Source organism: Formica exsecta, unplaced genomic scaffold, assembly GCF_003651465.1.
Source record: "Formica exsecta isolate Colony F162 unplaced genomic scaffold, ASM365146v1 scaffold33, whole genome shotgun sequence".
Lineage (NCBI taxonomy): Eukaryota > Metazoa > Arthropoda > Insecta > Hymenoptera > Formicidae > Formica > Formica exsecta.
Genome location: NW_021850553.1, coordinates 222,696 through 250,266, shown reverse-complemented (window position 1 = coordinate 250,266; position 27,571 = coordinate 222,696). Strand labels below are relative to the sequence as shown.

General features: G+C 32.8%; 2 protein-coding genes across 7 annotated transcripts; both read left to right on the top strand.

Moving 5' to 3' along the window:
- Positions 1-246: 246 nt before the first annotated feature.
- LOC115238273 (protein borderless) lies at positions 247-8,693 on the top strand. Of its 4 annotated transcripts, none has more exons than XM_029811950.1 (12): positions 247-1,067; positions 1,646-1,788; positions 3,894-4,116; positions 5,375-5,511; positions 5,644-5,785; positions 5,873-6,147; positions 6,370-6,504; positions 6,592-6,851; positions 6,981-7,156; positions 7,259-7,303; positions 7,389-7,568; positions 7,719-8,693. In XM_029811950.1, the coding sequence occupies exons 1-12, from the start codon at positions 1,013-1,015 to the stop codon at positions 7,940-7,942; spliced, it is 1,995 nt and encodes a 664-aa protein (XP_029667810.1). In that variant the 5' UTR covers positions 247-1,012; the 3' UTR covers positions 7,943-8,693. The 4 variants fall into 4 exon arrangements, with proteins under 4 accessions (XP_029667810.1, XP_029667807.1, XP_029667809.1 ...); XM_029811947.1 differs by having other exon boundaries at positions 5,345-5,511; XM_029811949.1 differs by having other exon boundaries at positions 248-1,067; positions 6,981-7,180.
- A 2,960-nt stretch (positions 8,694-11,653) lies between these two features.
- LOC115238274 (protein croquemort-like) lies at positions 11,654-26,828 on the top strand. 3 transcript variants are annotated; one of them, XM_029811953.1, is made up of 10 exons: positions 11,654-12,042; positions 16,476-16,734; positions 18,946-19,106; positions 21,359-21,503; positions 21,782-21,985; positions 22,981-23,192; positions 23,464-23,926; positions 24,237-24,310; positions 24,501-24,714; positions 24,805-26,828. In XM_029811953.1, exons 2-10 carry the CDS (start codon positions 16,618-16,620, stop codon positions 24,973-24,975), a joined length of 1,761 nt encoding a protein of 586 aa, XP_029667813.1. In that variant the 5' UTR covers positions 11,654-12,042; positions 16,476-16,617; the 3' UTR covers positions 24,976-26,828. The 3 variants fall into 3 exon arrangements, with proteins under 3 accessions (XP_029667813.1, XP_029667812.1, XP_029667811.1); XM_029811952.1 differs by having other exon boundaries at positions 11,655-12,138; XM_029811951.1 differs by lacking the exon at positions 11,654-12,042 and adding an exon at positions 13,612-14,302.
- Positions 26,829-27,571: the final 743 nt, after the last annotated feature.

Here is a 27,571-nt window from a genome sequence, read left to right as displayed (position 1 = left end):
GAATTTATCGTTGTAATTATTGCCCCATCAAATTCAATGAATAAAATTTTGGATAGAATTTCTGTAAAACATACATTCTTATAAAGGTAAATTATAAGATGCTAACAATAAGTGTTTTCCATCAAATTCCTCAACCTACGACAACGCTAATTACAACGTTACTGCCTCTATATCGAACGATGCGCTCGTTCGAGAAAATGGTTTCGTTTTTTTTTTTTTTTTTGTACAACGTCATTCATTCGTGTCATCATGGGTGTGCCGAAGTTCGCATACGACGCAAACGAGAGCGCGCACACCGTGCCCGTAAACGTAGAATCGTGATGAATCCCTCGTATATATTCCTCCCGCGCACATCACCGGTCCATCCACCCTCGCAGCCCCCTCCCGCTACTCATTACTCCTAGCTCTTCGTATCCGCTTGGATTGAGCGAGAGCACGACGCGATTACGCGATTTAGTGTTGCCTCCGGAGCACTCCATGGTGGATGACTCCAATCTCGTCTCGGATCAAACTGTGCGTCGTTCCAGTGAACGACACCGGCGCACAGAATACCTGGTGCTTCTCCGACGCGTTTTCCAGAGTTAACGACCTCGACGATGTGACACCGGTATCCTCAACAAAGCTCTGAACCCGAACAAGGTGGTGATCAATTACAACCCAACATTGTTTGAATAGTAAAATCAACGTTCGGAGAAAATCGTTGGGTACCGAGATAAAAGAAGGTGTGTAGAGTTTAGAGGAAAGATTCAAGTTTTGGAGCCGATTTGAAAAGAGAAAAACGAAAGAGTTCGAAAATAGTCAAGACACACATCTATGGCGTGAGAGTGACGTGTGCTAAGAATTGAGCCCAAAGGTGGTGGCCCGATGTTCGATGAGTGCGGGTGATGACAGATGTGTCGGTCGTTGTTGCGGAGTGTAACCTATCGTCGTTTCTGCCAACGCGTCCTCACGATACCGTTGTGTTGACGCGATATAAGTGAAAACGTGAGATATAGGATCGAAACACGCAAGGATGAACCAAGCCGCTAAAGTCTACAAGCTGCTGGCAGTCTTACTCTGCTACGAAGGTAAGAGCTTCGAAAAATACAATATAAGAGAATATATTTAACATATATTTAATCAAGAATATCATATATTTCTTATCATATCGTTTATCTAAAATTGCGTTACACGAGACATTTCTAGAGGAAAAGGCAATTTTAGTTGCTTGAGAACGGAGTGTGGTGTAACAAGTAGACGTAAAACCAACATTATAATCACAATAAATGGCACAATTCGCTGATTAGCGTTTAGTGCCATGCAAAGGCGAATTAAATTCGCGACCACCGCCCAAAAGTGTTTAAATAAGCATTTTGTTTATCCGAATAATCGCGCACAGTCATCGTTGACTCTTGTACATCGTTGACTGTTTATGCGAAGATAACAACAACGTGTATCATTCTGTTAACGCGCTCGATTGTCACGCATAATCCGGCGGAAAATTACGCAATCTCCGGAAATTAGTCCCAATGCGTAATATCACTTTACACGCGACGTTTTCTCTCAGGCATTTATCCATGATATTCCGTCGCCGAAATACGCAGATAAATAAAAATTGGTCATAGTAATCGAGATAAGAAATTTTTTTTAATCGCCGGTTTTTCAGCCTGCAGCTACAGCTTAGTCCTAGAAGAGGATAAGGAACCGACTTATCTTAATGCCGGGGTAGGAGAGTACGCGGTATTTAATTGCGATCTTGACTTTCCACACGATACGCCGATTCCGTATGTGCTTCAATGGAACCGCCACGTAAGTATAATAACAAACTCGTAATCTTTTTACCGATTACGAGATGCAGATTCATGAGAAAAATATTTTGCATATTTTAAACTACCAATGACTCTTCTTATATCATTGACATAGCATCAATAAAACTTTAGTGCTAATACATAATCTAATAAAAATGATATATATTAAAATAAATGCCATTACAAAACAGGATATAGTAACGCAAAAAACAGTATTACACGTTGCGTAATCAAAATAATACGCCGATTAATGACAATATTACCTTGGATCAAACAAATAGTTGTTATATAAGCGTTTATTAAAGTAATTATAGTGTAGATACATAAATTAATGTGATATTAATTTCTAATGCGACACATTAATTTTGCGATACTACACTGAGAAAAAAAAGTTGTTAACTTGACTAAATGCGTTCAACTGATTATCATTTTTTTAATTGAAATATTTAAGTACTTAAGTAAAATACATCATGTTAGATTTAATATGTCGTATTTAATTTAAATACTTAATAATTTCAATTAAAGAAATAATAATTAGTTGAACGCATTTAGTCAAGTTAACAACTTTTTTTTCTCAGTGTATTGACTTGGAAAAATTAATTTTATTAATATCTGGAAACATAAGATACATTTAAACATACATACATTATTAAGATACATATACATTTATTAAGATACGTCAAAAATTTGAGATATAGAAGTATTATACATATTCTTTTTTTTTTTCGAAAATGAAACGCAGTAATGAAAAATATATGTGAGGAACATTTATTTTATTCAATCTAAAATTGAGGTTAAAGTAAAGGGATTCATTTTAACGACGTACGCGTTTAATAACATACCGCACGTAACAATGGTAACACGACGACGTGCGATTGACTGATTGACGATTAAAGAGCGTTAAGGCTGGCTGTTATTCGGTTAATTTACATACGGACGTACTCGTCGCCTTCCGGCAGAGACGCGTAGAAAAAGCGTTCAAGGTAGGGTAGGTTATTCAATTTCTTCGAAATTATATCTGATTCCATTGATGTGACAATCTATCTGGATATAGATTTCCATTCCTCTCTTCTCGATTTCAAGTAGATATATAATACGCGAGAGAGCGTAACAATGAATATCTTATGATATACGAGAAAAGATAGGAAAGTATTTTTATAAAATCATTTTATTTATGAGCTAAAAAACGACGTGCTTAAATTGATAAAAGAAAATAAAAAAGTAGCAGTCGCTTGGTATAATTTATATAATCTTGAAAAAAATTCTTCCTAGCATCGATTTTCATAAAACGACAAACAATAATCGCTAGACGAATTTGCCCGAATGGAAGGTCCGGATGTCGCATCGTATGAGCCACGTACGACGGAAACAGATTGCACGTGGCCATCGCATAAAATCAAGTGGAACTTAACCTGATTGGTCCCTGATGCGTATGTAAAACAGGTGCTTCTTCCCTCTTCGTCTGTCCGTCGTGGTAATTGGAGTACGGGACGCAAGGCTGCATTATATTTAGTCACGTTCAGTCTACAACGGAGGGGTCCAACTAGTGGGTCACTGTTAATGCATTGTCAGACGATTAGAACCGATTAGCGCCATTCTCGCTCCTCTCCTTCAGACGTATCCTTATTCCGTAGATTTTTTTTGGATTGTCGACGAATATGAGAAAATTCGACTGACCGATAGACTAATTGAGAATTGCTGAAAATAACATGATGAATCCTTATTCATTAAACTGCGTACTTCATTAACGTGAGACCTTGCGTAAATACAACTTGAGTTTAATACACATTATACTTTTTCGTTGAGTTGCGTGAGTCTTGTATTCCGCGAAAGGATGATCCAATTAATGATCATCGTAGCAGCTACGATCAGATTACGCGATTGTAATTCCTTCAAGGTTCGTCTACGATTATATTTAGAAATCGGTCATTCGAAAAGAAATATTCTTTAAACAAAAAAAGAAAAAACTTCAGGAGCAAAATAATGTTATTTCTCATAAAATATACGACTCTTACAGAACTGAGAAGAGAGAACTAATTTTTGTATAATTTATCAAAAATATGTATCCCAAAGAGATCTTAATAATATTATTCTATAATGCTACAGAAACGTACAGTATTTTCCTGGTACGATGGACACGTGACGGTGGACAATGCTTACAAAGGTCGCATACACTTGTTGGACAATATCGGACATCACGGCCAGGGTAGCATAAACCTCACAAATATTCGTGAAAGCGACCAGGGCTGGTACGAGTGCAAGGTGATCTTCCCTAATAGAACGCCGAATTCTAGAAACAATGGCACGTGGTTCCACCTCGCCATTTATGGTAATTTTCATCATTTACAATTATTTATATTTGCATACGATAAAAAAAACGTGTAAATAGTGGAATTAAATAACAGAAAAATTTATATATATACTAACATATTTGTATATATCAATGATTACTAATTATTATATAATTTTCTACGGGATACAAAAATACATCCCTTAACATGTAAATACCAAATAACACAACAACAATCTATCAAATATTACTAATTGTAAGTATCTACCAATATACTATCAACGACGCAATCAAATCTAACATGTTAATGCAATTTGATGCCAATTAACAAACACTGACTAAAAGACTTATATTTAGTCCGATGTGCAAGCTAACCAAGCTTATAACTGTGAAATATGTGCCCTAATTTTTTGACAAGTAAAATATGAGTCTTCAAATTTAATCGTTCATTTAAACACCTCCGACATTCTTGACTCTCTTAAAGTCCAGGAGGCAGAGAGAAACAGTTCATCTTGATTAAAAGGTCACTTGCGCTTCCTTTTTCTCATTTGTATCATTGTGTTTATTATACGCAGCGATATTCAGATAAAATATCTCCTTAAATTATTTTTAATAAAATATTACGAGGAAATACTATTAAAAATTACGCGGTTGTTCCTTAAGGAGATTTAAATTGTTTATAAAAACTTAAATTAATTTTAAAAGATTTGGATTATAAAGCTTAATAAAAAAAATTATATTTTTATCATATCCTCTAATGTCAAATCTATCGATTGTATCAATCAGAAAAAAATTCATGTAATGAGTAATCAGCTCAGGATTCTCAGTTTTTGTACATAGAATTTTATGACATGATACGAGAGAAGACTGAGTCACTCATATATTCGGACAATAGCTTATTTATCGTTTTATTTAATATATCGCGGAAAACGACTATTTCTGTGCTAAAATTAATTCAAGGTTTTAGCCTAAACTAAACATTACATGATTCCCATGCATAATATTGCAAAAATATCGCTCTGAAATAATAATTCATACTATGCAAAACTACCATGCATTTATATGTAATTTAATTAATTTTGATACTAACGGATTTGTTTAATGCGTTTACCAAAGTGCAAAATTAAAAGTGCAAGTGGTTAATTGATTGTCTCATGCCGTTAATCCCGCTGATACAAAGCATAATAATGAACGAAAAGATATTATGTAACCCGGCTGCTGCTTACTAACCTGAAGCTGAGCAGACTCGTTAAATCGTTCAACCTAGGTGCGTCGCCGTTCCCGACGCCTGTTGCAGGCGATACCCTACTAACGATACCACCTGTCAATAAGACTGCCATGGAAGGCGAGACTGTCACCTTTGACTGTGTCGCTAAGGGCGAAAGTACGATTGTAACGTGGTTTCGTGAAGGGATACCGATAACGGAAATACAGGTATAAAAATTTTTATTTTTAAAACTCATATATATATAATTAAATTAAATTCAATCAATTTTTAAGATATATTTTAATACATTAAGATGTATTTCAACGTCTAAAAAATTACCGGACTCATTATCGCAATAGGATCTCAGAAGAAGAATGTCTGTCGATAACGGAACGTTGACTATAACTTCAGCTGCCATGGGTGACCTTGGGGAATACACCTGCGTAGTGACCGGGGAAAACGGAGATCAGCAAAGTGCCTCGGCCTTTCTCAACGTTCAATGTGAGCATCGTAATGACCGCCAAGTGTGACATCGCTTAATTATTTCACATCGTCTCTTTATCGATAGTTGATATTTCCAATTTCTAGATAAGGCGAAAGTAATTTACGCACCCCGGGAGGTCTATCTTCCGTACGGCAAACCAGCCCTCTTAGACTGCCACTTCAGAGCAAACCCGCCTCTCACAAATCTTCGTTGGGAAAAGGATGGATTCCTCTTTGATCCTTACAACGTGCAAGGGGTCTTCTACAGGAGGAACGGATCTCTCTATTTTAGTAAAGTGGACGAGACGCATTCGGGAAGTTATAGTTGCACTCCCTACAATGAACTAGGCACCGAAGGGCCCAGTCCTTCGATCACCGTAGTGAGTATCTATCATCGTTGCTCGAGATATTGTAAAGAACAATACAGATCGCGAAAAAAAAGAAAAATAGAAAGAGAAAAATTTCGGTCAGAGGTAGATTTCTATAACGAAATCAGATATTTCCTTTTGATAGCACACTAGCTTCTCAAAACTAAATACCGATTGTATATCACTCGATATTTGTTATATCGAGTATACTTTATATACTATTAATTATTACAGATAGTTCAAAGACCGCCGATATTCACAGTTACGCCACAACATTTATATATGCGAAAGCTTGGCGATGTCTTGGAAATTCCTTGTCAAGCCAAAGACGGCGACGATTCGCGTCAACCTACTATCGTGTGGTACAAAGTACGACGCCGTAATTGTTAATTACATTAATGTTATGTTGCATACATTCTGCTTTGTAATAAAACGAATAATTTTCTGCGACGAAAGGACGGAATGCCTTTATCGCCTGAGAGAAGTATCATAACTGGTGGCAATCTCACGATAGAAAGGATTCAGGAACACGATCGAGGATTATATCAATGCGCAGCTAGCAATGAGGCAGCAACGGTCATCGCGGATGCTGAATTAATGGTATTGAACGTCCCGCCTAGAGCACCGTACAATCTAAGCGCCAACAGTAGCAAAAATGCCGTCACTTTGACTTGGGTACCTGGATACGTGAGACCCAAGATGGAATATTCAGTATGGTAAAGTATCTCGTTTATTCGATAATAACAATAAAATATTAAATTCTGAATCGTCGCTCGCTGGAAGGAGCAAGAAATTTTTTATAATTAATGTACAGTTAAATACATACGCGTCTTGTATGCGCGCAGGTACAGACCAACGGACACGTCCGAATGGAGAACCATGAAAATTCTCTCGAGAAAAATTACGGAAGCGACGGTCAACAATCTTTATCCAGGACGAGAATATGAGTTTATGGTGTTGAGTCAGGATAAGCACGGTGACGGAATGTTTAGTAAAGCGCTTCGAATATTCACTCAGCCGAGTAAGCTTATCAACTTTCTGCAGAGTAAGATTGTCATCTCTCAGGCGTATTTAAACGAGCAGATTTATGTAAAATAAATTAAAACGTAATATTCGTTTCTAGGTTCTATCAATGAGAACTCGGCATCGGAATATCGCAGTCCGCTAGGTGAGTAAAAAAAGTTTGAGAATAGATTTGATTACATCTCAGTGTCGAATATTTCAAAGTTATAAATATATCATAACCATTTCAGAAGAAATCATGGGACCACCTATTAACGTAAAAGTTCAAGCGACAGTTGAGGGTTACTTGGTTACTTGGGAACCACCTGAATACGGAAAAAACCAAGTTAGGCTTTATACTGTGAGATGGTTTCGAGGACCGTCCGAGCATTTGTATGGAAGAGCAGAAACAACCGATACTTATTATCTAGGTAAACAACTTGTCATATAAAACCACTCTCTCTTATGTAATAATTATTAATTAATAAATTAGTTATATACATACTACCGTGTTTGAAATAACAACTAATAACAATAATAATAATTGTAATCTATAATTAATTAATTAATAATTATCCTAGTAAAAACTTTGGAGGAGGAAAGCTTTTATACTTTCGAAGTGGCAGCGATGTCCATTACAGACGACGTTGCAACCAGTGAACGAATCGGTTTGGAGGTGCCTGCTTATCGTCGCAACAGGGCAATTTCCATGGGAATCGTCGCCGGTATAGGTTTTTTGGCAGCCGCTCTAGCCGCTGTATGGTGGGCGAGAAAACGTTTTTGTCAACCGTCTAACGAGAAATAGCCGACCGAACTTGTGGAAAACACACGTGGTGTACTCAAGCAAGATAGCTGTTCGTGCGCATAATTGATTAAGTATTCACATCATTCGTGCGGTTACTAGCGAAATGAATCATTACAGAAAAAAAACAACACTATGTTTCCTTCGTGAAATAACAGAGAGAGCGTACAATTTTATCCAATACAAATTTGTGCGTCTTGAAAAAAAAAGATATGAGTTTTTAAAGCTCGTTAAAGACATACATAAATAAAAAAATAGTATCAAATATTATTATATATATAGTGACGGAATGTGAAGAGCGAAATATATCAAAGGAATTGATATATTAGGGACATATAGATTCTTGAGTATCACCTGTGTAAGCGATTTTATTTACCGACCTCTAATATAGTATATAAGTTTCTTGAGTGTTCTTGTATCGCTAATTAAATCATACTTTGTGTATCGTTTGACAGCTTTATTAAGTAATTGCACGTTTAAATAATTAGACTTCATGCATATTACAGGTCATCAACCGTCAAATAGTATCAAGATTATGTGTCAAGAGGAATCGTCGTTTATGATTTATTACATGTTTTTCTCCTTTTTTTTATTGTATATAAATTATGCCCGTAAGGGATATGCATAAATATCTTCTTCGTTTCTTATTGCTACTTGTACTGAATTTTTTCGATGCAGCATTATCATATATATCTGTACATCACAATATATAGTTGCAGTTAACAATAAAGAAAATTGAAAAAATATATCATTATGCCAGTCAGTAATATTGCTTGTTTTGTAAACTTTAAATATTTAATTGATATAATATTTTGTAAATTTTTGGTAATTATATATATGTGTTTATTCTCTATTCGTCAATAAAGACAATTATTATAGATAAATTATTTTTGCATCGCTGACAGAATTCAGGTCCATATCGCGTGAAGAAATGTCGTTATATCAAAAATAATACTGCTCTCTCTATTAATATATTTCCAATAACTCAGAAAAAAAATTATAATTCGTCAAAATTTTTCGTTAAAATAAATTTTATTTATATATCAAATTTATATACAATACTCGGATATATTTTAGATATCGAAACATTTAAATATATAAATGGCGAGACATTTACGCGTAATTGCGACCAATTCTCCATGGATAAGGCAATTTCCGAAAATGTCAAAGATATTTTTATGGTCTTTTACGCGTGAGTTTACTGATACTCGATAGTGGCATGATTGCTATTGTTTGCGCTACATGTGACCACTCATATTATACCAGCGAGAAAGAGACCTTCAGCATTCTATTTAGATACAAGATCGCATCTCGTAATTGGCTTTGTCAATCGATGTACACAAATACTGTAGATAATAATACGTCCAACTCTTGAAAAATCCTTTGTCTTGCAAGGCAACCACTGAAACAGCGCCATCTATTAATCTGAGGTGATAAACTCTTGCTTCATAGAGTGTTACTGGCTGGGTAACAATGTAAATGATAAATAAAAATACGTATATAATTGTGAGATATTTTCTTTAATTTAACATTTTATGTCATAATTAACCTTTTCTTTTTACTATCATTAATTTTATTAACATAGGCTTTTAATAAAACGTTAAAATATTTGTCTAAAAATATTTTATAACAATCGTTACATATACACATATTTTCCTTAATATTACAATTTGATATTAATTTTGTTTTAACATTTGATGTACTTTCGTTAACATTTCCAGATTCCACACGATGCAAACGATCAGCTTTCATTAATATAATCACGAACCACTTAAATACGAGACAAGCGTTCTCCTCTACTAAAAAAATACTAACAACTCAGCCCGCGTGGTAGCGCTAGTGCGCTGTATTGCCTGTTTTTAATCAAAGTTGGACGTATTATTATCTACAGTATTTGATGTACATTTATATCACGTTTCTGTACGAGACGAGCATGACGAAATACCGAGTGTTATTACCAGCAAATGCACGAGCATTGACGGGCTTCGTAAGCGGTCGGCTGATACCTGATGATAATGACACAAGAAGATGTTTCTGCATAAGTGGATAGATTGACGTAGTGCTTGCCGGAATATAATGGCTTCTTTCAGCAACACGCTATTGGGAAAAGGTGACGGTCCTCGCGATGTAAACATGAGGGCGCTTACGAAATTTCCATTTTCATGTGAAATTATTGACGTAATAAAATCATCGATTACCGAGGTGGAACGATACGTGTCCTTGGCCGTCGCAAGAAATATCATTAATCAAAGCCATTATTATGGTTGCAAAAACTTATAAATTTTTTTGAGAGAGCGCTCGTAAAATAGCTACATATGTTATTGCATTTTAATTATTCATAATATATATTATTTAATATATATTATCAATAATTGATTTTAATATATATTGAATTGTTGATAATAATATATTTTATAAGTGTATAATCAATTTATAACTAATATCGTTTATTTGTCACTTATCATAAAAATGGATGTGAAAAAAGAGCAATATACAAATCAATTTAAAATAAACAAGCAGTCCAAAGTAGCTACTTTTTTTCGCGTATCAATATGCGTCATTCGATATGCATTAATTAATACTTTTTGCGCGTGCTTGTATTACGTATATTTACTGACATTATAACAAGTCAGTATGCATTGCATAAAATATACATGTTGTTAAGAAAAGTATTTCATTTTAAATAATGTTTTTTTATATTTGTTTGTAATTTCCTGTAAAGATAGTTTTAATGTATTGAGTGCTTCAAATAGCAAATCAAATACTCGTTAATCATAATATTAGACACAGATGATATAAAAAGAAATAACTATTTTCTACTCTAATTAAACTTCTTTTCTGTAAGTCGTAAATTAAATTAAAGTCAATGACAATTACAAAAAAATATGTAAGATTCTATTAAATCTAAATGATGCCAGAATAGACTTTGCATTCAAATCGTCGCAGTAAAGCTGGGTTTCTACCAAAAAAGCATTTTTAACAAACATTTATAAACGTTCGCGAACGCTTGTGAATATTTTCTTTAAATGTATCATACTTCCTCTGGATAAATGTTCGTAAACAGCCGAATATTCAATTGAATATTCTTTACAAACATTTTTTTATGCATGCTCAACGTCTTCACCTAAAATTACGTAATTTACCAAGTTTTTGCAAACGTTTGCGAACGTTCGCAATTAATGGATACCTGTCTCACGATCGAGGACAGCTTGAAATATATGTATATACTAAATACTATATCATTATTGTAGAATGTATTAGAATATCGAATTCGTAAAGCATTTATCAAAATTAGCATAAATTATGATGACATATGATGATATTGGAAATTGACTAGATTATGATCGCGGCTGATTTCATCATTTTCGAGCAGACTGTATCTTTAACGAGTTCTCCTCTATCCTTATCTTTTTAATGCTTACGCAAATGGTTCCATGCTTCAGTGTCTCGGCATAATTGTCACTGTAATTCGTGAGGCGCCGGCATTGCGGCAATTAGTTGGATTCCTTCTTCGGAACTGATTCCGACAACCGATTACGCGCTCGACCGACTTACGTTAATGAGGTAAACGTTCGTGGGCATTACCGGATCGAATTTACCGGATCAATCAACGGAGCGACGATATAAAATTCGCGAGGACGTCAAATGCACGCCGATAACTGAGGGACGACTAGCTCGCGACAAGGATTCAGGGAGAGGTGGTGGCACTTTAGAGGCTTGCAACCCGCTGGGAGCACGATCGTTCTCTCGCCCGGATTGTATACCGACAGTCTCAAACGTGCGTTGTTAACGGATCGTAGGTTACCGCAGCACCGGTTTGTTAGTTCATTTTCTCCTCCTACTAACCGGCAGACCTCGAAATAACCGGTAAAACGAGAAGGAAAGTATTTTCAGTTGGGGACCAAAATATCAGAAAGTGTTTAAAGTACAAAGAGAAAAGGATAGGGACCCATACGATATATAGGAGAATGTGAAACTAAGGCGGCTGATATCGAAAAGAGAAAAAGAAAGAGAGAAAAGGAAAAAGAGAGATACACAGGGAGAGAGAAGAGCAAGAGACACATGTTACAAATTCTGCAGACACATTCCTTTAGGCGTCAAAAGTGCGTTTCATTTTCGTGCAAAATTTAAGAAAAGAGAGTCGAGATTAAGAATCAAAGATCAAAACAAGGAATTGTCTTGGCCGCAAGTGATTAAAAGTAATTATTTAGAAATGTTGTGAGAATGTCGAATAAGCAATCGTAAATGAAAAAATTCTTCGATATAATATATACATATACTTTCAATTTTATCAGAAGTCTAGATGAATTGCATTATTTTGATTTAAATGCTCGATTCGCATAATAATTTTCGTTTATATTTTTCGATTAACAGTAAATCTCTTGCTTGAAATATTATATATGTATTACACATAATCTTTCATCGTATAAAGTATAGTATATACTTCTTCCGCAACATATATATTATTCTTGACAACTAACAATAATTCTTTAAACACGTGTATCATGATAACGTGATAAAATAAAGAAATCAAGTGTGATTTACACACATTTCCATTAAATAAATTTCCTCATTAACTATTTTATCGTTAGACAACTTCCTTCATCACATTAATTCTAAATATAGATGAGGAAATATCGACAGAGAGTGTGCGTACAAAGTATAAAATCGAATTATTTCCATTCGATGCACTGATACGGTCCGACCATGCGATAATAATTTATTCACAATTACGTAAGACCGCGATGGTAACGAGGCCGACAACTGTTTATCTCTCATCATCTGTGGTAGGATCGCAAAAACTCTCTCCTTAGACTGCATTTCTGAATTAATCAGCCACAAGATTATCAATTCAAAGAATTCATGTTTGCGTAGTATGAAAATAATAATTATTTCCATATCTAAAACATCTATTTCGCTTTAAATATTATTTTTCCGTGACAGACATCCTTTATAAAAAAAATGCGTATTCTTCTTGAAATACGAATATGATTAACACTTATGTTAGTCGACAAACAAATGAGAAATTCGCTTTAACATGATTGGCTCAATTGGTGGAAATAAAGATAAAATGTGTCATATAAGAGCATGCACAGAAAGTTATCGTGTCTTTCTACAAAAGTTGAAAATATTAGTATCAAATTCTAAAATCCAATAATTTTACTTATTTTCATATTATAATATTATACATATTTATATATACAATTTTCTTAATAACAAAATTAAAATAAAAAAAATATATGCAAGTTGAATAATGAAACAATTAAAAAAACTAACTAAAGAATGGCCAAAGCAACAGAATGAGCAAAACAGCAGATGATTGTGCGAGTGCGTGTGAATAGAATATAATTGTTTATATTATAATTGTTCTACTCAATACACGCACTCGTACATCTGTGTGTGTGTGTGTGTGTGTTCATCTGTTGTTTTAATCATTTACCATTTTTTAATTCAAGTTTCCTAATAATGTAAGATACAGCATAGTGTTACAAAAAATATTAGGTTACAACCAAAAATTAATTTTTGAAGAATACATAATTTAAAAGTGCAAAGCAAATATGATAGCGTACAAGTAATGCCTTACTTATAATTTCATTTCACATATATTCACATTTTCTACAAGATAACATTTATATAATTCGCATAATATAGAAAAAAAAATTGGGAAAAATATTGAAAGGCCAAAAGATAATAAATATATGAATATATTAGTACATATAAGTGTTTCTTTATGCTATTTCGCGACGTGCTTTTGCAATAAAATAATACTGTAAATCGAGTAAATAATTATAAAATTATTTATTAGCAAGATTTAATTTTGTACCGCATTTATTGATTATTGTTTCGCGAGCATCTGTGCATTAGTCTTTTTTCATATACAAATAATGTTCCCGTAAAAGTATAAATATACGTTTATCTTGCAAATATTTATATATGTCATCTCGTGCTAGACCATGAAAATGAAGAATAACAGAATGTAAGTCTGTCGTGATAGAAAAATTTAAGCCGACAAGACAGTCTTCCCACGTGGTCGCGTTTAAATGGCTAATTTGTTGGGATCATGAGGGGATTTTAAAGGGAATGTGAGGCGCGGTCATGAGGGCACAAAGGACAGAAACGCTCGGAGAAAAATCCTCCCTAAGTGGAGGGGATACGAGACCCTGCCTGTTGATTCGCAGTCCCCATACTATTCATCAGTAACAAACGCGCCGTATAGAAAATCGGAGCACAAAGACACGAGAGTAGCAGTCCCTGAGAACTAAGGGACTATTTATCCATCGTCTTTTTCAGTTAATATTTTTCGACGTTACAAGAAAAAACTATAACTTTGGAATTTTGGACAACAAGTTTTTGCATTGAAAAGTGAGTCTAAATGTAAAGAACCTCGATTTTTGAAGTCAACAAATAAGTGAAAGTAGAAATATTAATGATTTTGTCATTCGCATAATGAAACGTACGATAGTGTCGCCTGCACGAATGAAAAAACTACAATCGCGGAAAGTGATTTTAGTTTGTTATTATTCTGGTTACTCTCAATATATATAGTGTAATACATATAGTGTTTTATACTTTAATCATGATTGATCACATTAGTTTATTTTCGAATAATCTCTGATATCAGTGCAATAATTAAATATGCATAATGAAGCACATATTAGATGAAAATTATATATATATATATAGTAACTTCATGAAAATTTATGGAGATTATATATAATTATCTAACTTTTAAATGACGCCTTTTATTTAGGATTAATAAATAAAAACTATTTTTTCAATCTCTTAACAAAAAAAATAACGAATCAAAATAATACTTGCATATGCAATATAGATATCCTTGCAATTGACAAGAACTGAACTTTAGATAACCCTGCCTGATTATCGCTCAAATACGATGGAAATGACATGTTAGAAATTATCATAAAAACATTAATAATATAGATCATTCGCTATAACAGTTGTCATCGACGTCATCAAAGAATGAGTGCTTTTAGTTGTTCGATTTAAAATGGTCTTATCTAATGTGTTAGCTATGTGGCCTTAGTTATGTATTTATCCAATGTAAATGTATTACGAAATTGAATTTCTAATTATTAATATATATTCGTCGAAGACGAATTATATATTCATCATGCTGTTTCAACTTCTTATATCCAATCAACAAGATACAAATATGTTTGTACTTTACAAAAAGAGGAGTTGTATTTTACAAAAACTAATTTAAATTATTTTCAACTTTCTTATATATCGATAAAATTGAAAACATATTTAAAAGAGATAGCATTTCTACATTTACACATATATCTGTTATTTTTATATTTATATATACAGAGCGGGAATAAAATAAAATAATCAAAGCTATACACTCGAAACATTCGATTAAAAAAATTAATATCTTAAATCGTTGAAAGTTATATAAGATGTTTATGTACTGCAAGTATGACAATATTACTTCTATAAAAACCTCTATGAATTTAATGAATATGAAAATTATAAAGTTTGTATAACGATCTAATAAATTACGTAGATAAAAAAAAATTTCCGATCACGTCAATCAATTTTTTTTCAACATTTAAATGTCCACGTTAAAATAAAATTGCGTACATTTATTTTATTTTATTATTATCGTTGACTTTAAATATTCAGTATCGTCATGGTTATATAAAAAAATCGTGAACAAAAGATAAGCCGGATATTATATCGATTCATCTCTAATAACAAACATGCTAGATAACGAATCCAATATGTAATTTGGAATGTTGTAAATGCGATGATACTGACATGACATTTTTTCAACAGATATAAGTTGTGCTGAGAACTTTTAGACAAATATTTATTTTTCTGAAATCATTTAAATGTAAATTTAAACTCAGATGCATGTTATTATTATCGAGTAATATTAATTGTTTTATCTCTAATATAAATTTTTTATTAGCGATTAATTTTTTTTAATGAAAAGATTTTTATTAGAGCTATGCATTTGTTTTCATTAGATTTGCATTTATGTCATAAAATAAACAAATAAAGAAAAAGAAAGAGAGAAGTAAAAAAATACTCATACAAAAATTTCAATACAAGAAAAATCCGTAAATATGATAGATCGTTATATCTTGTGTTATTCTATTATCTTTATTTTAATATAATTTATATAAAAAAGAAAACTTAAATATTTTTTTTTTTTTCTGCAAAGCCTCGTATTATACGGAGGACCGAGTAAATATTGTTTTAAACCTATGAGCTTCCTTCGCCCAGTATCGTCCATTTGTCCAAAATATTCCCATACATTTTCAGAAGGTCTTCAGAATACTCACACAAGTATCCGGCATGTTAGCTGATACGCAGCGTGAAATGAAGCGTGTCTATTCGTGTCGCCGCCTACGCATTCTTGGCCGACTAAGAAACGTCACCAAGCATAACAAGCTGAAAGAAACGTGCCACGCACAGGCAACACGCGCGTGCATACATATACTATACGAGGCATAAACTCGTCATCTATCCCGACTGTGTGGTAGATTAGATACGTTTTATCTTGCAGAGACTCCGTGAAGCGCGTAGATCGTTGGCCGGGAAGCTAAGGGAGTGAGAGAAGTGATCGACGAAGAAAACGGCCACTGGGAGTTCAGGGTGCACATGCTGCAGAGACGAGGATCAGTGTTTACGGAGACACGAGCGTCGCTATGAGACCGTGGACGAACAAGTCGCTCGGCCTTGGCATCTTAGGGCTCTTTCTGGTAGCCCTTGGCATCTCTCTCTGCTTCTTGTGGCCAATATTCTTCCATTATATAATTCAAAAAGTGAGTGCGTACGATAATTGTTACATTTTAATATATCCGTGATATTAATAATAATATATTTTTACAAAATCGCTGAACCTTATTTTATAAAGTGATAAGACTCATGACTCCAAGCATGATTTCTGTAACGTAATGACTATCTTTCTCTCTCGTTAGATCGCGCTAGTGTATTAACTTACTCGATATCCGCTTCAAAACGTTTGATAAATTTAATTCGACGAAACGAGTTCGTGCGATGCATAACCCCGTGTGTAACAAATATTGATACTAAAATTTAATCTCTGCTTATCTCTGTCATATTGACGTGACTTGCCACAATATCATCGTTAAATTATAAGTAATAAATTTAAAGTAATTTTCAAAAAATATGGTTTGATAATGAAAAATAATATAATTATTGAGTTCAACCAAAAGATACTAGACTTCAACATTAAAAATAAAATGTTTATGTATTACAATTTACTAATCAACATTTTATGTACATAAGTTGTAGATAAATTTTAATGAATCGCTATCAATGTTAATATTGTATTTTTGTCTTTAACGTGGCGTTTAGTTCTAAAAAAGACTTATTATTTCTTACGTAACAAGACATATTTCTGCTAAATATGCTAATTATACACATTATAATTAAAATCATAAAATATGTAAATGTAATGAATAAGAAATTTTCGGCCGTATAATATACGATGAAGATATGGAATATCGCCTCCTCCATACATTTTCATTCTATTTATATATCAGCGGATTGCCTCGCTTTGTTGGGTTATCATCCACAGCAATAATAATACTTTTTTAAATTCTCTTGTGTTTCATTTTCTTAGCGAAGCGAAATGCAAGATGTAATAACATATATCATCGACTTTCAAGCGACGATTAATCATGTTGATTGCTCCAACTTTTGTAAATAAATTTAAAGCTAACGTGTGTGTTGCATGTTGTTTTTTATTCACGATCGCGCAAAATTAATCACGTCCATGTACACAATAATGCAGCAACCAATCATTGCTGTGCAGAAAATCGTGTACAATAAGTATAAGATCACTCGTTGAACTAATCCAGATACTATGCATATAGAGACTGGAGTCGCGCTTGTCTCGGCGATAGTCACGGCCCGATTGGAAAAGTGGCTGATTGTCCCATCAATTGACGCGTTTCTCTGTGCATTGCAACCCGTTGCAAAAACGATTTCACGCCACCGACACACCCTCGCGCGCGAATAATCTCGGTACCGATAAGGATAGGAGTCACCGCGTATCTCGCCTCCTATCATCTCTCTATCGAATTATTTCCACGATCGCAAAAATTATTATTGACAGCTACGCGGAGAGATTCTTATTCGAAATTATCAATCGTAGATGACAATCTTATTGCATAATCGATTTAATAATTTATCAACTTTCTGATATTTTAACAAGCTTTTTCAAGCTTTTCATCTTTTGATTTGTTCTTACTAACAATATATTGTCAGTGGCAATCTATTATTGTTACATCACATCGTACACGCGAAATATGTAAATGCAAATTTGCAGCAGTTACATATTTACCAATCAATTATATGATGTTTCCGCGATAATAATCCTGAATATTTACTTTTGCATCGCATTTGCGCGCGGTGAATATTCACTGCACAAACTGACCATGCATATTAACTGATAAGTATCAATCGCAGAATGTGGAATACGGATAGCTATTTAAGCGCCGTTGTTAAACAGAAAAAATCATATGCATAATCATTATTAATATGCATAGTCATAATCATATTTCTAATCATCATTACAAAAAATTATCAAACTATCTAATTAAAAAACGATCATTATCATTACTGTCCTAATAGGATGTTTTTCTTTGTCAAATAATTGTATTCGAGGACTTCTACGTCGAACAAATTTTTAAACGGACGATGTAATACTTTGCTCATTATCGCGTCTCAAACTAACGATTTGTCTTATATGATTGATGGAATGAATTTTATGATGTGATTCTGGGAAGAAGCAGGAAGCTATCTGTCCACACAAAAAAATCTATCCATATATATATATATATCGAAACCATGCAACTTTTGTCTGAAACATTTTTTGATATTTCACTTCGTTTCCGATAAATATGCCCGCGTCACTATAAATGCCGCACCCTGTATATATATATATATATATATCATACATATAATAAAGAAAAATAAAGAATTAAAATTTTTATTTCCACATACAGGGATTGTTTCTATCGCCGACTTCCAATACCTTCGAAATATGGAATGACACCAGCAAATTACCGCCGTTACTCTTCAAGGTATACCTCTTTAATTGGACCAATCCGGAGCAGCTCGGTATAAAGAAGCCGCATTTTGATCAGCTTGGTCCTTATTGCTTCAGGTAAGAATGACCTTCATCAATATAAACGATTATTGCGCTCGATCATAAACGAGATCGCGATATTCGAAACAAATACAAAATGAAAAGATGCTTCCATATACATATATTAACGGCTCAAGATTAACTTTCACTTGTGCATCAATCAAAATTTTTAAAAATATCGATTCATATAGAGATTATTTTTGTTTAGAGAGATTATATAGTCACGACAAAATTAAAGATAAAATTCTACTAATTTTACTAAATAGAAAGCAGTTAATACAATAAAAACTAAATATTATGTATTAAAAACTGAAAACTAAATATTAAGTACTCATTGCAGCTATTATCAAAGGCAATATTAACGTTGAAACATAATATAAGCTTCATAAAATATCTTACGCATTGCATAACTAAGTAATTATAAACTAAAAGAACTGCAACTGACAAAAAATATTGTTGTTATGTCACTTTATAATGATCTCGTTCTGCAAGATATTTTTTAAAAAGCTTGAAATAAATACTTCATAATCAATATTGCCTCTCATAATTGATGCAATGAATACGTCATATTCGCTTTTTATGTTTTAATATGTAATATTTATAAATAACAAAAACTGAAAACACTAAATATCATATTTATAAATATGACGTACTAAAAACTAAAAATCAGTATCTCATAATTAAATATCCTTATTTCCAAAATTTTAAATTTTATCTCGTATAATTTTTATCAAACGTCGAATCAACCTTAAATTGACGTTATACTTCTGACTTGATTGTTTATTATTTATTATAGAATAATGTAATTATTTCGAATAAACAATACGTAATAGATAATAGATAAAATTTTAGATCTTTGCAATGCAAGATCGAAATATTAATAATCAGTGCAAGAGCAGAACGTACAACAATCGATAAATTATTTAAATAGATAGGAGCAAAACTTATGCAGATTAGAGAAAAATAGCATATAAGGATCTGATATGCATCGTAAATGTGAACATAAAGTTATGCTAATCAAATCGTCGCGAAGTAATAACGCGATAATCAACTTAATGATGACAATTAAGAAGAAATAGTTAACCTCGCTGTATTGACATTTTAATGAACAATAAAACATTCTGGTCCAATTGTAAGACACGCGTGGGCGAGATTATATGAAGTAATTGACTATGAAATTACTTTCTTCTCGAATGTGTACTTAATAACAACAAGTGCCGCGGATGCACTTTACCAGTTTGTGTCTTTCGTTTGATTGATTAATAGAATTCTAAGAATATGCCAAATATTAATAAATATATGTGAAGCATCGACTTATAAAAGTAATTGGTAGTGTCAGTATCCGTAATATTTTACTTTTTGCATATCGTTAAAAATATCGTTTCATCATAAAATCAATAGTCCATAAATATATAATATTGTTCTTTAAAGAATAATAAAATCGCGATAATTCCAACAAACTCTGTTTTTTAGTAACAAAGATTGATTAAGAAGGTTCTTGTAATTAAAAAGTTTCCGTCACATAAATAAAATTGAATTTTAATAAAAATTCTTTATTTTTATCATTTTTGCCGATTATAGAATTTTGATAATTGCGATATATGTAAATGTATGTTTTTTTAACATCAAGGTCATTAACTTGTAACAAATAGCCAAACTGATTCTCGCTCTTTTTATATGAATGTGTTATCGCTTAAAATAATATCTTCTCTTTCAAAATTTTTCTTCTAACAATGTACTTCCATCTTTAATCTTGTGCTAGTTGTACGATAAAGATTGCGCCTTTGATAATAAGAGAACATTAGGCATAAGGTCGTCGTCATCACACACGTATGTCCTATAAGGTTGCACAGCAATTGGCCCGTTAAAACCAATAAGCAAAATATGTAGGTCAAATATCTAAATTACGGTCAGATAATCGACTTCAGATCCAATGGCAAACGATGTCGATCGCGATGGCGTGATAACTACAATTTATCAGTTTTAATATATTAATTTAAAAAATATTATATTATATATATTTTTTATATAAGTAAAAATTAATTCCAATATCAAGTTTTCTTTCACGTAAATACGGTAAACGCTTATTAGTTAATTCATACTAGTAATTCAATGTTACATTCTTTCTAATTTAAACATTTATAAATAATGCTTGACAAGAAAAATAAATATATTTATAATTAATGTCTGAGAAAAAAAAGTTGATTAATCAAGATCAGATAATAAAACAAAAGAAAAAAAGGAATTATTTTTATAATTATAAATTGCAGAGAGGTGAGGCAAAAGGACAATGTTATTTTTCATCATGAAAATCAGACTGTTAGCTACGTTCAACGACGATTATGGTATTTCGATGCAGAGCACACCAATGGAAGTCTCAGCGACATTGTCAGCCAGGTGGACGTAGTCGCTATGGTAAGCCTAACTACATCTTTTGTTACATGATTAGTATAGTAAATTGCATTTTTGATATATCAATTGACTCGGTATCAATATAACTCTGAAGAGCAAGGAAATAATTAAACGTGTTTAATAAGAGAAACTTGGATATATAATGTATGTAACAAAAGATGTTCAAGTTCTTCCCGTAACTTCTCTTAATTCTAATTCTATCGTGACGTAAAAATAGAATAACGCGAAAAGAAGCAGAGGTTCTTACGTCGCGTTAATACTGCTTATCTCGTTTTTTGCAGTCGGCAGCGCACAAAATTCGATACTGGGAATTCGAATGGCAAAAAACCTTATCCCTCTTGTTAAGCACCAGAAAACTCTATAGCCGCCAAACAGTGAACGAACTACTATTTACAGGTTACAAAGATAGCATACTCACCATGGGCTCGGCAATGGTAAACGACCCCGATATACCGATGTTTGATCGTTTCGGCTGGTTCTACATGGTAGGTCATTAATACAGTTGTTTAGCTTTCCTTTCCCAGCTATGTCCGTGTGGACGAGAAATTACTTCGCAAGCAATTCATTAATATATGTATTCATGCTTGTTTTAATAATTATTCGTTTATCTTCTCGTGTGACTTCGCTATGAATTTTTCACTCGCCTCGAGTAAGTATTGGACAGTCACTCGCTCCGCTATTCTAAATTTGGGGAAGTCAGGCACATGCCTGATATTTTTTTCTTCATCGCTTCATCATAAACTATTCATACTTTCGTAAACATTTTAACATAAAAAAAAAAAAACATTTTAAACTGCTAACATTAAAGATAAAGATTCCAATAGCATCGAGAATTGTTACGAGCAATGTGAGAACTATTATCAGTTTAAATTATACATCTATTAACATATACGAAGCATATAGTGCGTGGAATTTGAATTGCATGATACTGGACAATAGCGTCACGGTGGATGGTAGTAGACTATTTACAACTGGGCTTAAATTGGTAATGAATGGAAGAGATCGTACATATACATATATAAGTTGCCACACAGCAAATAAAATGTCATGGAGATATCTATTATACGTTGGTATATATATATATATTGATACTATTTTCTCTTTCTCTTTCTCTCTGTGCTCTAAAAAATTATATTGAATATATATATATATATATATATATAATATAAAAAAAAATGTTCTTAAATATTTTAAAAGAATAGCAAAGCAATCATTGAGACAGCTGATCCTTAATAATAACATGCGATTTGTTCACTTGTAAATCCGATCGCTACTGTATCATCATCTTTGATAAAAAAAATTAGAAATTAAACAAAAAACATAATCTTTCTTATTAACAAAAATATCAATTTTCATGTACAACTTCGTTAACTATTTACGCGAATATCTTTTTCTGCTGTAATTATTAAAAAGTTTATAATTGCAAAAAAATCGAAGACTGTCATAATTCACAATCCGTGCGAACTTGTTACACATACAGAGAAATGGCAGCACCATGTTTGATGGACACTTAAATATGGAAACAGGCGAGGATGATATCAGTCAGTTGGGAATCCTGAGAAAATGGAATTATAAAGATACGACGCAACACAACAAGAGTCCATGCAATGTTATTGAAGGCAGTGCGGGTGAATTTTGGCCACCTAGAAGGACAAAGGATGACATCACTCTGTTTAGCGTAGATATATGCCGGTTAGTGAAAACTATTATTAGGTTTACAAAATAAAGAACACAAAATATGACACTATCAGTAAAAATCGAGCAATATTTATAATGAAAGCTGAAGTTGCGTTTATCTTCACGTTATCGTCATTAAAATCATTTGTTTGATTTGTCATTTATGTTTTTATCAACTCTCTTCTCATTATAAACATTACATTAGTTTTTCCAAAAAATAGCTCAATATTCATAGATACATCGAACATTATAACCTCTTGACTTTATATATCTATTATTCTTTTAGTCCGCTATTCTACGAATATGAAAGAACAACTTCTCACTTTGGTATCGAAGGTTATCGATACACTATTGACAAAAAAACCTTAGGTAATGCCACGAGGCGACGTTACCCTCACGATCAAGCGAAGTTTTTTGAACCGACTACGATCACCGAGAACTTCTTCGAAAGCGAGCATATAACCATCTCTGGCAACACGGAATTCATGGGAAGTACCTTCAACAATTATCCCTCCGAGAATACAGATGAATATTCCGACAATGATCCGGACGTTATTAACATCGGTAATTGCTACTGTAATGGCGAGTGCACGCCATCGGGTCTGCTAAACATAACATCGTGTCGTTACGGCGCGCCAGTCTTCATGAGCTTACCTCACTTTTACAAGGCTGATCCAGCCGTTCTCGACGCGGTCGAGGGGTTGAGACCCAACGCCAAGGACCACAGCTTCTCCATCACTCTAGAACCCGTAAGTGGCTATCCTCGCGAATTGTTAAAACGTGAACATTAATTAAATCAACCACGATAGAAATAACGATGGTCAGTTAACTCTTCATGTGCTTTATTATCAAGATACTAATTTTACTATCGCCTTTCATTCGGGCAATTCATAGCATGCAATGGTTGCGATAATATACGCTATGAGAAAGCAATCGCGTGTATTGCTCGCAGTAATTTCGTGTTTCGTTGTTATATGGATATATGGTATAGTAATTAGACAATATTAATGCCTAATGAATATAAGAATCATACAAATAGAGATGCGTTTTATATTTCAGACAACAGGAATTCCTTTGGAAGTATCAGCTGCATTGCAAGCTAATATTTATCTACATTCATCGGAGGTTGTGTCGTAAGTACGGTTTCCCGAATAATACGAAACAATTCGTTGAAATTATAAAAATATATAATCTCGTATATTTTTATGAGAAAAAAGCGATCTTAATAACAAAATTACGATAATAATTAAAAATTAACGAAAGCAATTAAAAATTACATAATTATTCAACTTTTATTAAAAGAAAAAAACGATGTTTGTGTAGACTCTACAAAAACATACCAAATATCTATATACCAATGATATGGTTCACATTGAAAGCAGAAATTACCGATGAAATGGCGTCTAATTTAAGAATATTACTAGCATTTCCAACTGTGATGCTATGCAGCGGTATAGTTATGACAATCATTGGATTATGTTTAATTGCCGCCGTAGCGCTTCTTTATCTCGCAAAGAAACAACGTATGGTACCAACGGTACGTACATTCATTCTGATTCGTAGAACTCCTTACTTATTTTCGTGGCCAAAAGAGGAATATTTTTCAAAATCGACATGCGTTTTACAGGATGGCACGATAGAAAAAATGGTCGACAACGCTGAGAAGAAAACGGAAATGGTGTATATGGATAAAATGACTAGCAACGAAGATGATAACGTCAAAACCGATCGCCGTTTGTACGCGAGAAACATAGTAAATGTTTCTTCAGAGAACCATGCCTCTGAAATGGATACGTAAACGGTGTGGGAAATTCTTGACATGTGAAGTTATTCATGTGTTTATTTAAGTGAATTTTCATATGTTTTTATAACGACTAGACACACTGTTCCAAGATATAAATTTTTATTTAACGGAGTGTAAGTAACACACAACACCAATAGAATATTTGCATTCGCGATATTAATGATCTGCAAAAGTTAATAACAAAAAAAATCGCAGATAATTATATAAAATAGGGTTATTATGGTTATAATTACGATATCGTGTATAATTGATATTGATGTAAACGAATTACACCTCGAATCAATATTCATTAGCTCGATGATGATAAATTTATATGATATTAAAATATCAATCCTCTAATCACGAGCTAAATTATTTTCGATCGGAGTGTAATCTCATAGATATGTTAGATAAAGTGTCAAAGCAAATACGCGGAGAGACACACGCATATAAGACCTTTTATCGAACAATGATTACTCATCTCGTAATCTTTGTAAAAAGAAAGAAATGCAGACAAATTTTTCTTCTTTTTTTAATTCGCTTCGAGATCGTATTAGTTTTACGAATATTGAAGTCATCGTGATTGTTACATTCCTGGGTGACGTACGGATATAGATATAGCGTGGAAGATACGTGTGGAATGATATTATCGTCTTGATAAATTTTTGGTAGGCGAAGACTGACAACGAAGTCCACGATCGTTTTAAAGCTTTAATTATTTTCTTTTCAATTTATTAATTTAAAAGACATGTTTACGATTAAAATGCGCGATTGACTAATCAAGAATTGCAAAGTATATTTTAATCCAATTATTCTAGTTCATAATATATCGTGATGTAAAACTGAAATTGCCTCGATCATATAAATAATCTATAAATATTTATAAATTAATCTACGCGATAGATAACTAGACGATTTTCCAATCATCGGCATTAAAAACAGAGTTAACGCTACAATCGAATACAGTAAATCAAAGATAAAAGACCTTTAGAATAACAAATACACATGACACTGCAACGAAACCGAATTTATCTTTTGCTCGAATTCAGGTGGACTATTATTGCCCTTCTAAGTTGTTCAAACTTTTAGGTATTAATGGGCCGTACAAAAGATATACAACGAAATATACAACGAATTCTGTCAGTAAATTAAGCATATAGATATAGGAAATATAGAATATATATGATATTTAATTGCAAATATATGATATATAATATGCTATTCTTGTATGACAGAGTATCTGTGACGTGCCTTGGTATTATAATTGTAATTGTCCTCCTACGAGTTTTCGGCACTTTATTTAGACAAGTATTTAGATATTGACATACCATAATCTCGAGATAACGACGTGGCTTCTTCACGAAGCATACTTGAACCAATGTAAATGACATCTCTCTCCTAGCCGGTTGATATAGAATTAGTAAAATCCACACAAACATTGGACATTTTCTTCTTAACAATGTTTCTTTTGACGTGTTACCATTTAACGTGTAATGTAATACATGTAATGTAATGTGCGCGCTGCCCAATGTTAAGTTATTGTGCCAACCTTTTGTTACAATATACATCTCTAGGATAAGTTTTATATGACAGAATTTGTGTGATACTCTCTTGGAATTATTTGTATTTGTAGAAGAACAGTCATTTTTACAAGTGCCAATGACGTTTAAACTAATTATAAACATTATGTATCCGACGATGAGAATCGCGGCAAATGTTACCAATTTTAGCGTAATCTTGTATAAGTGCAATCGGTGAAAATGTATTATACATTTTTATGTCAAAATATAGATATGTTGATCATGATTACAATTGGACAAAGTCAATTTTATATTATATTTTAATAAAAATTACCATTTTTATATGATTACCAGTTTTATTATCATTTTTATTGTATTTCAATAAAGATTACTCTCTACTATTATTAAATCGTTGATCTCATATGATTAATAGTACATCTTTGTAGACTTTCTTACAGTATTATTTTATATTTTATTTTTTAAATAAATTAACAAAATCAAACTTTTATCTTCTATATTTCCTCAATTATTATACATGTTCACAAACACACAATGGCAGCCCCATTTTTTTAAACTGTCATATCATTGATAGGTAACACACTCCTATTCACTACTATCATAAATTGCTAACGCAAATTACTGCATTGCCAATAACAGTTTTCTTTCATTTTCGAATACTTTTAATTATCTTATGTTATATTATATCTGCACGAAACACCGGGATACATGTTTATTTTAACTTTTAAACATGAAAAATTTGTCTTGAGCATCAAAAACGCATAAAATTTGTTTATCATGCTACGCAGCACTTGCACGCCATTACACGGTGAAAAACGTTATTAAAATTTCGTAGGAATCAGTTTGCAAGAATCGTTTCGATTGAACCGTCGAATCTACCGTATATCATACTCAAGTAAGAATATATTAATTTATGTCATCGTATATTATAATATAAATAAGAAAAAAATCTAAATATAATGAAAGCCAAGTTTTGCATGCCTTGAAACGCCAAGCTGATAAAGAACTCGTGAGGCATTGTGCCTACTATCGATCATCACGAGTCTCGTAACTGCGAGTACGCCGTTTGTCTT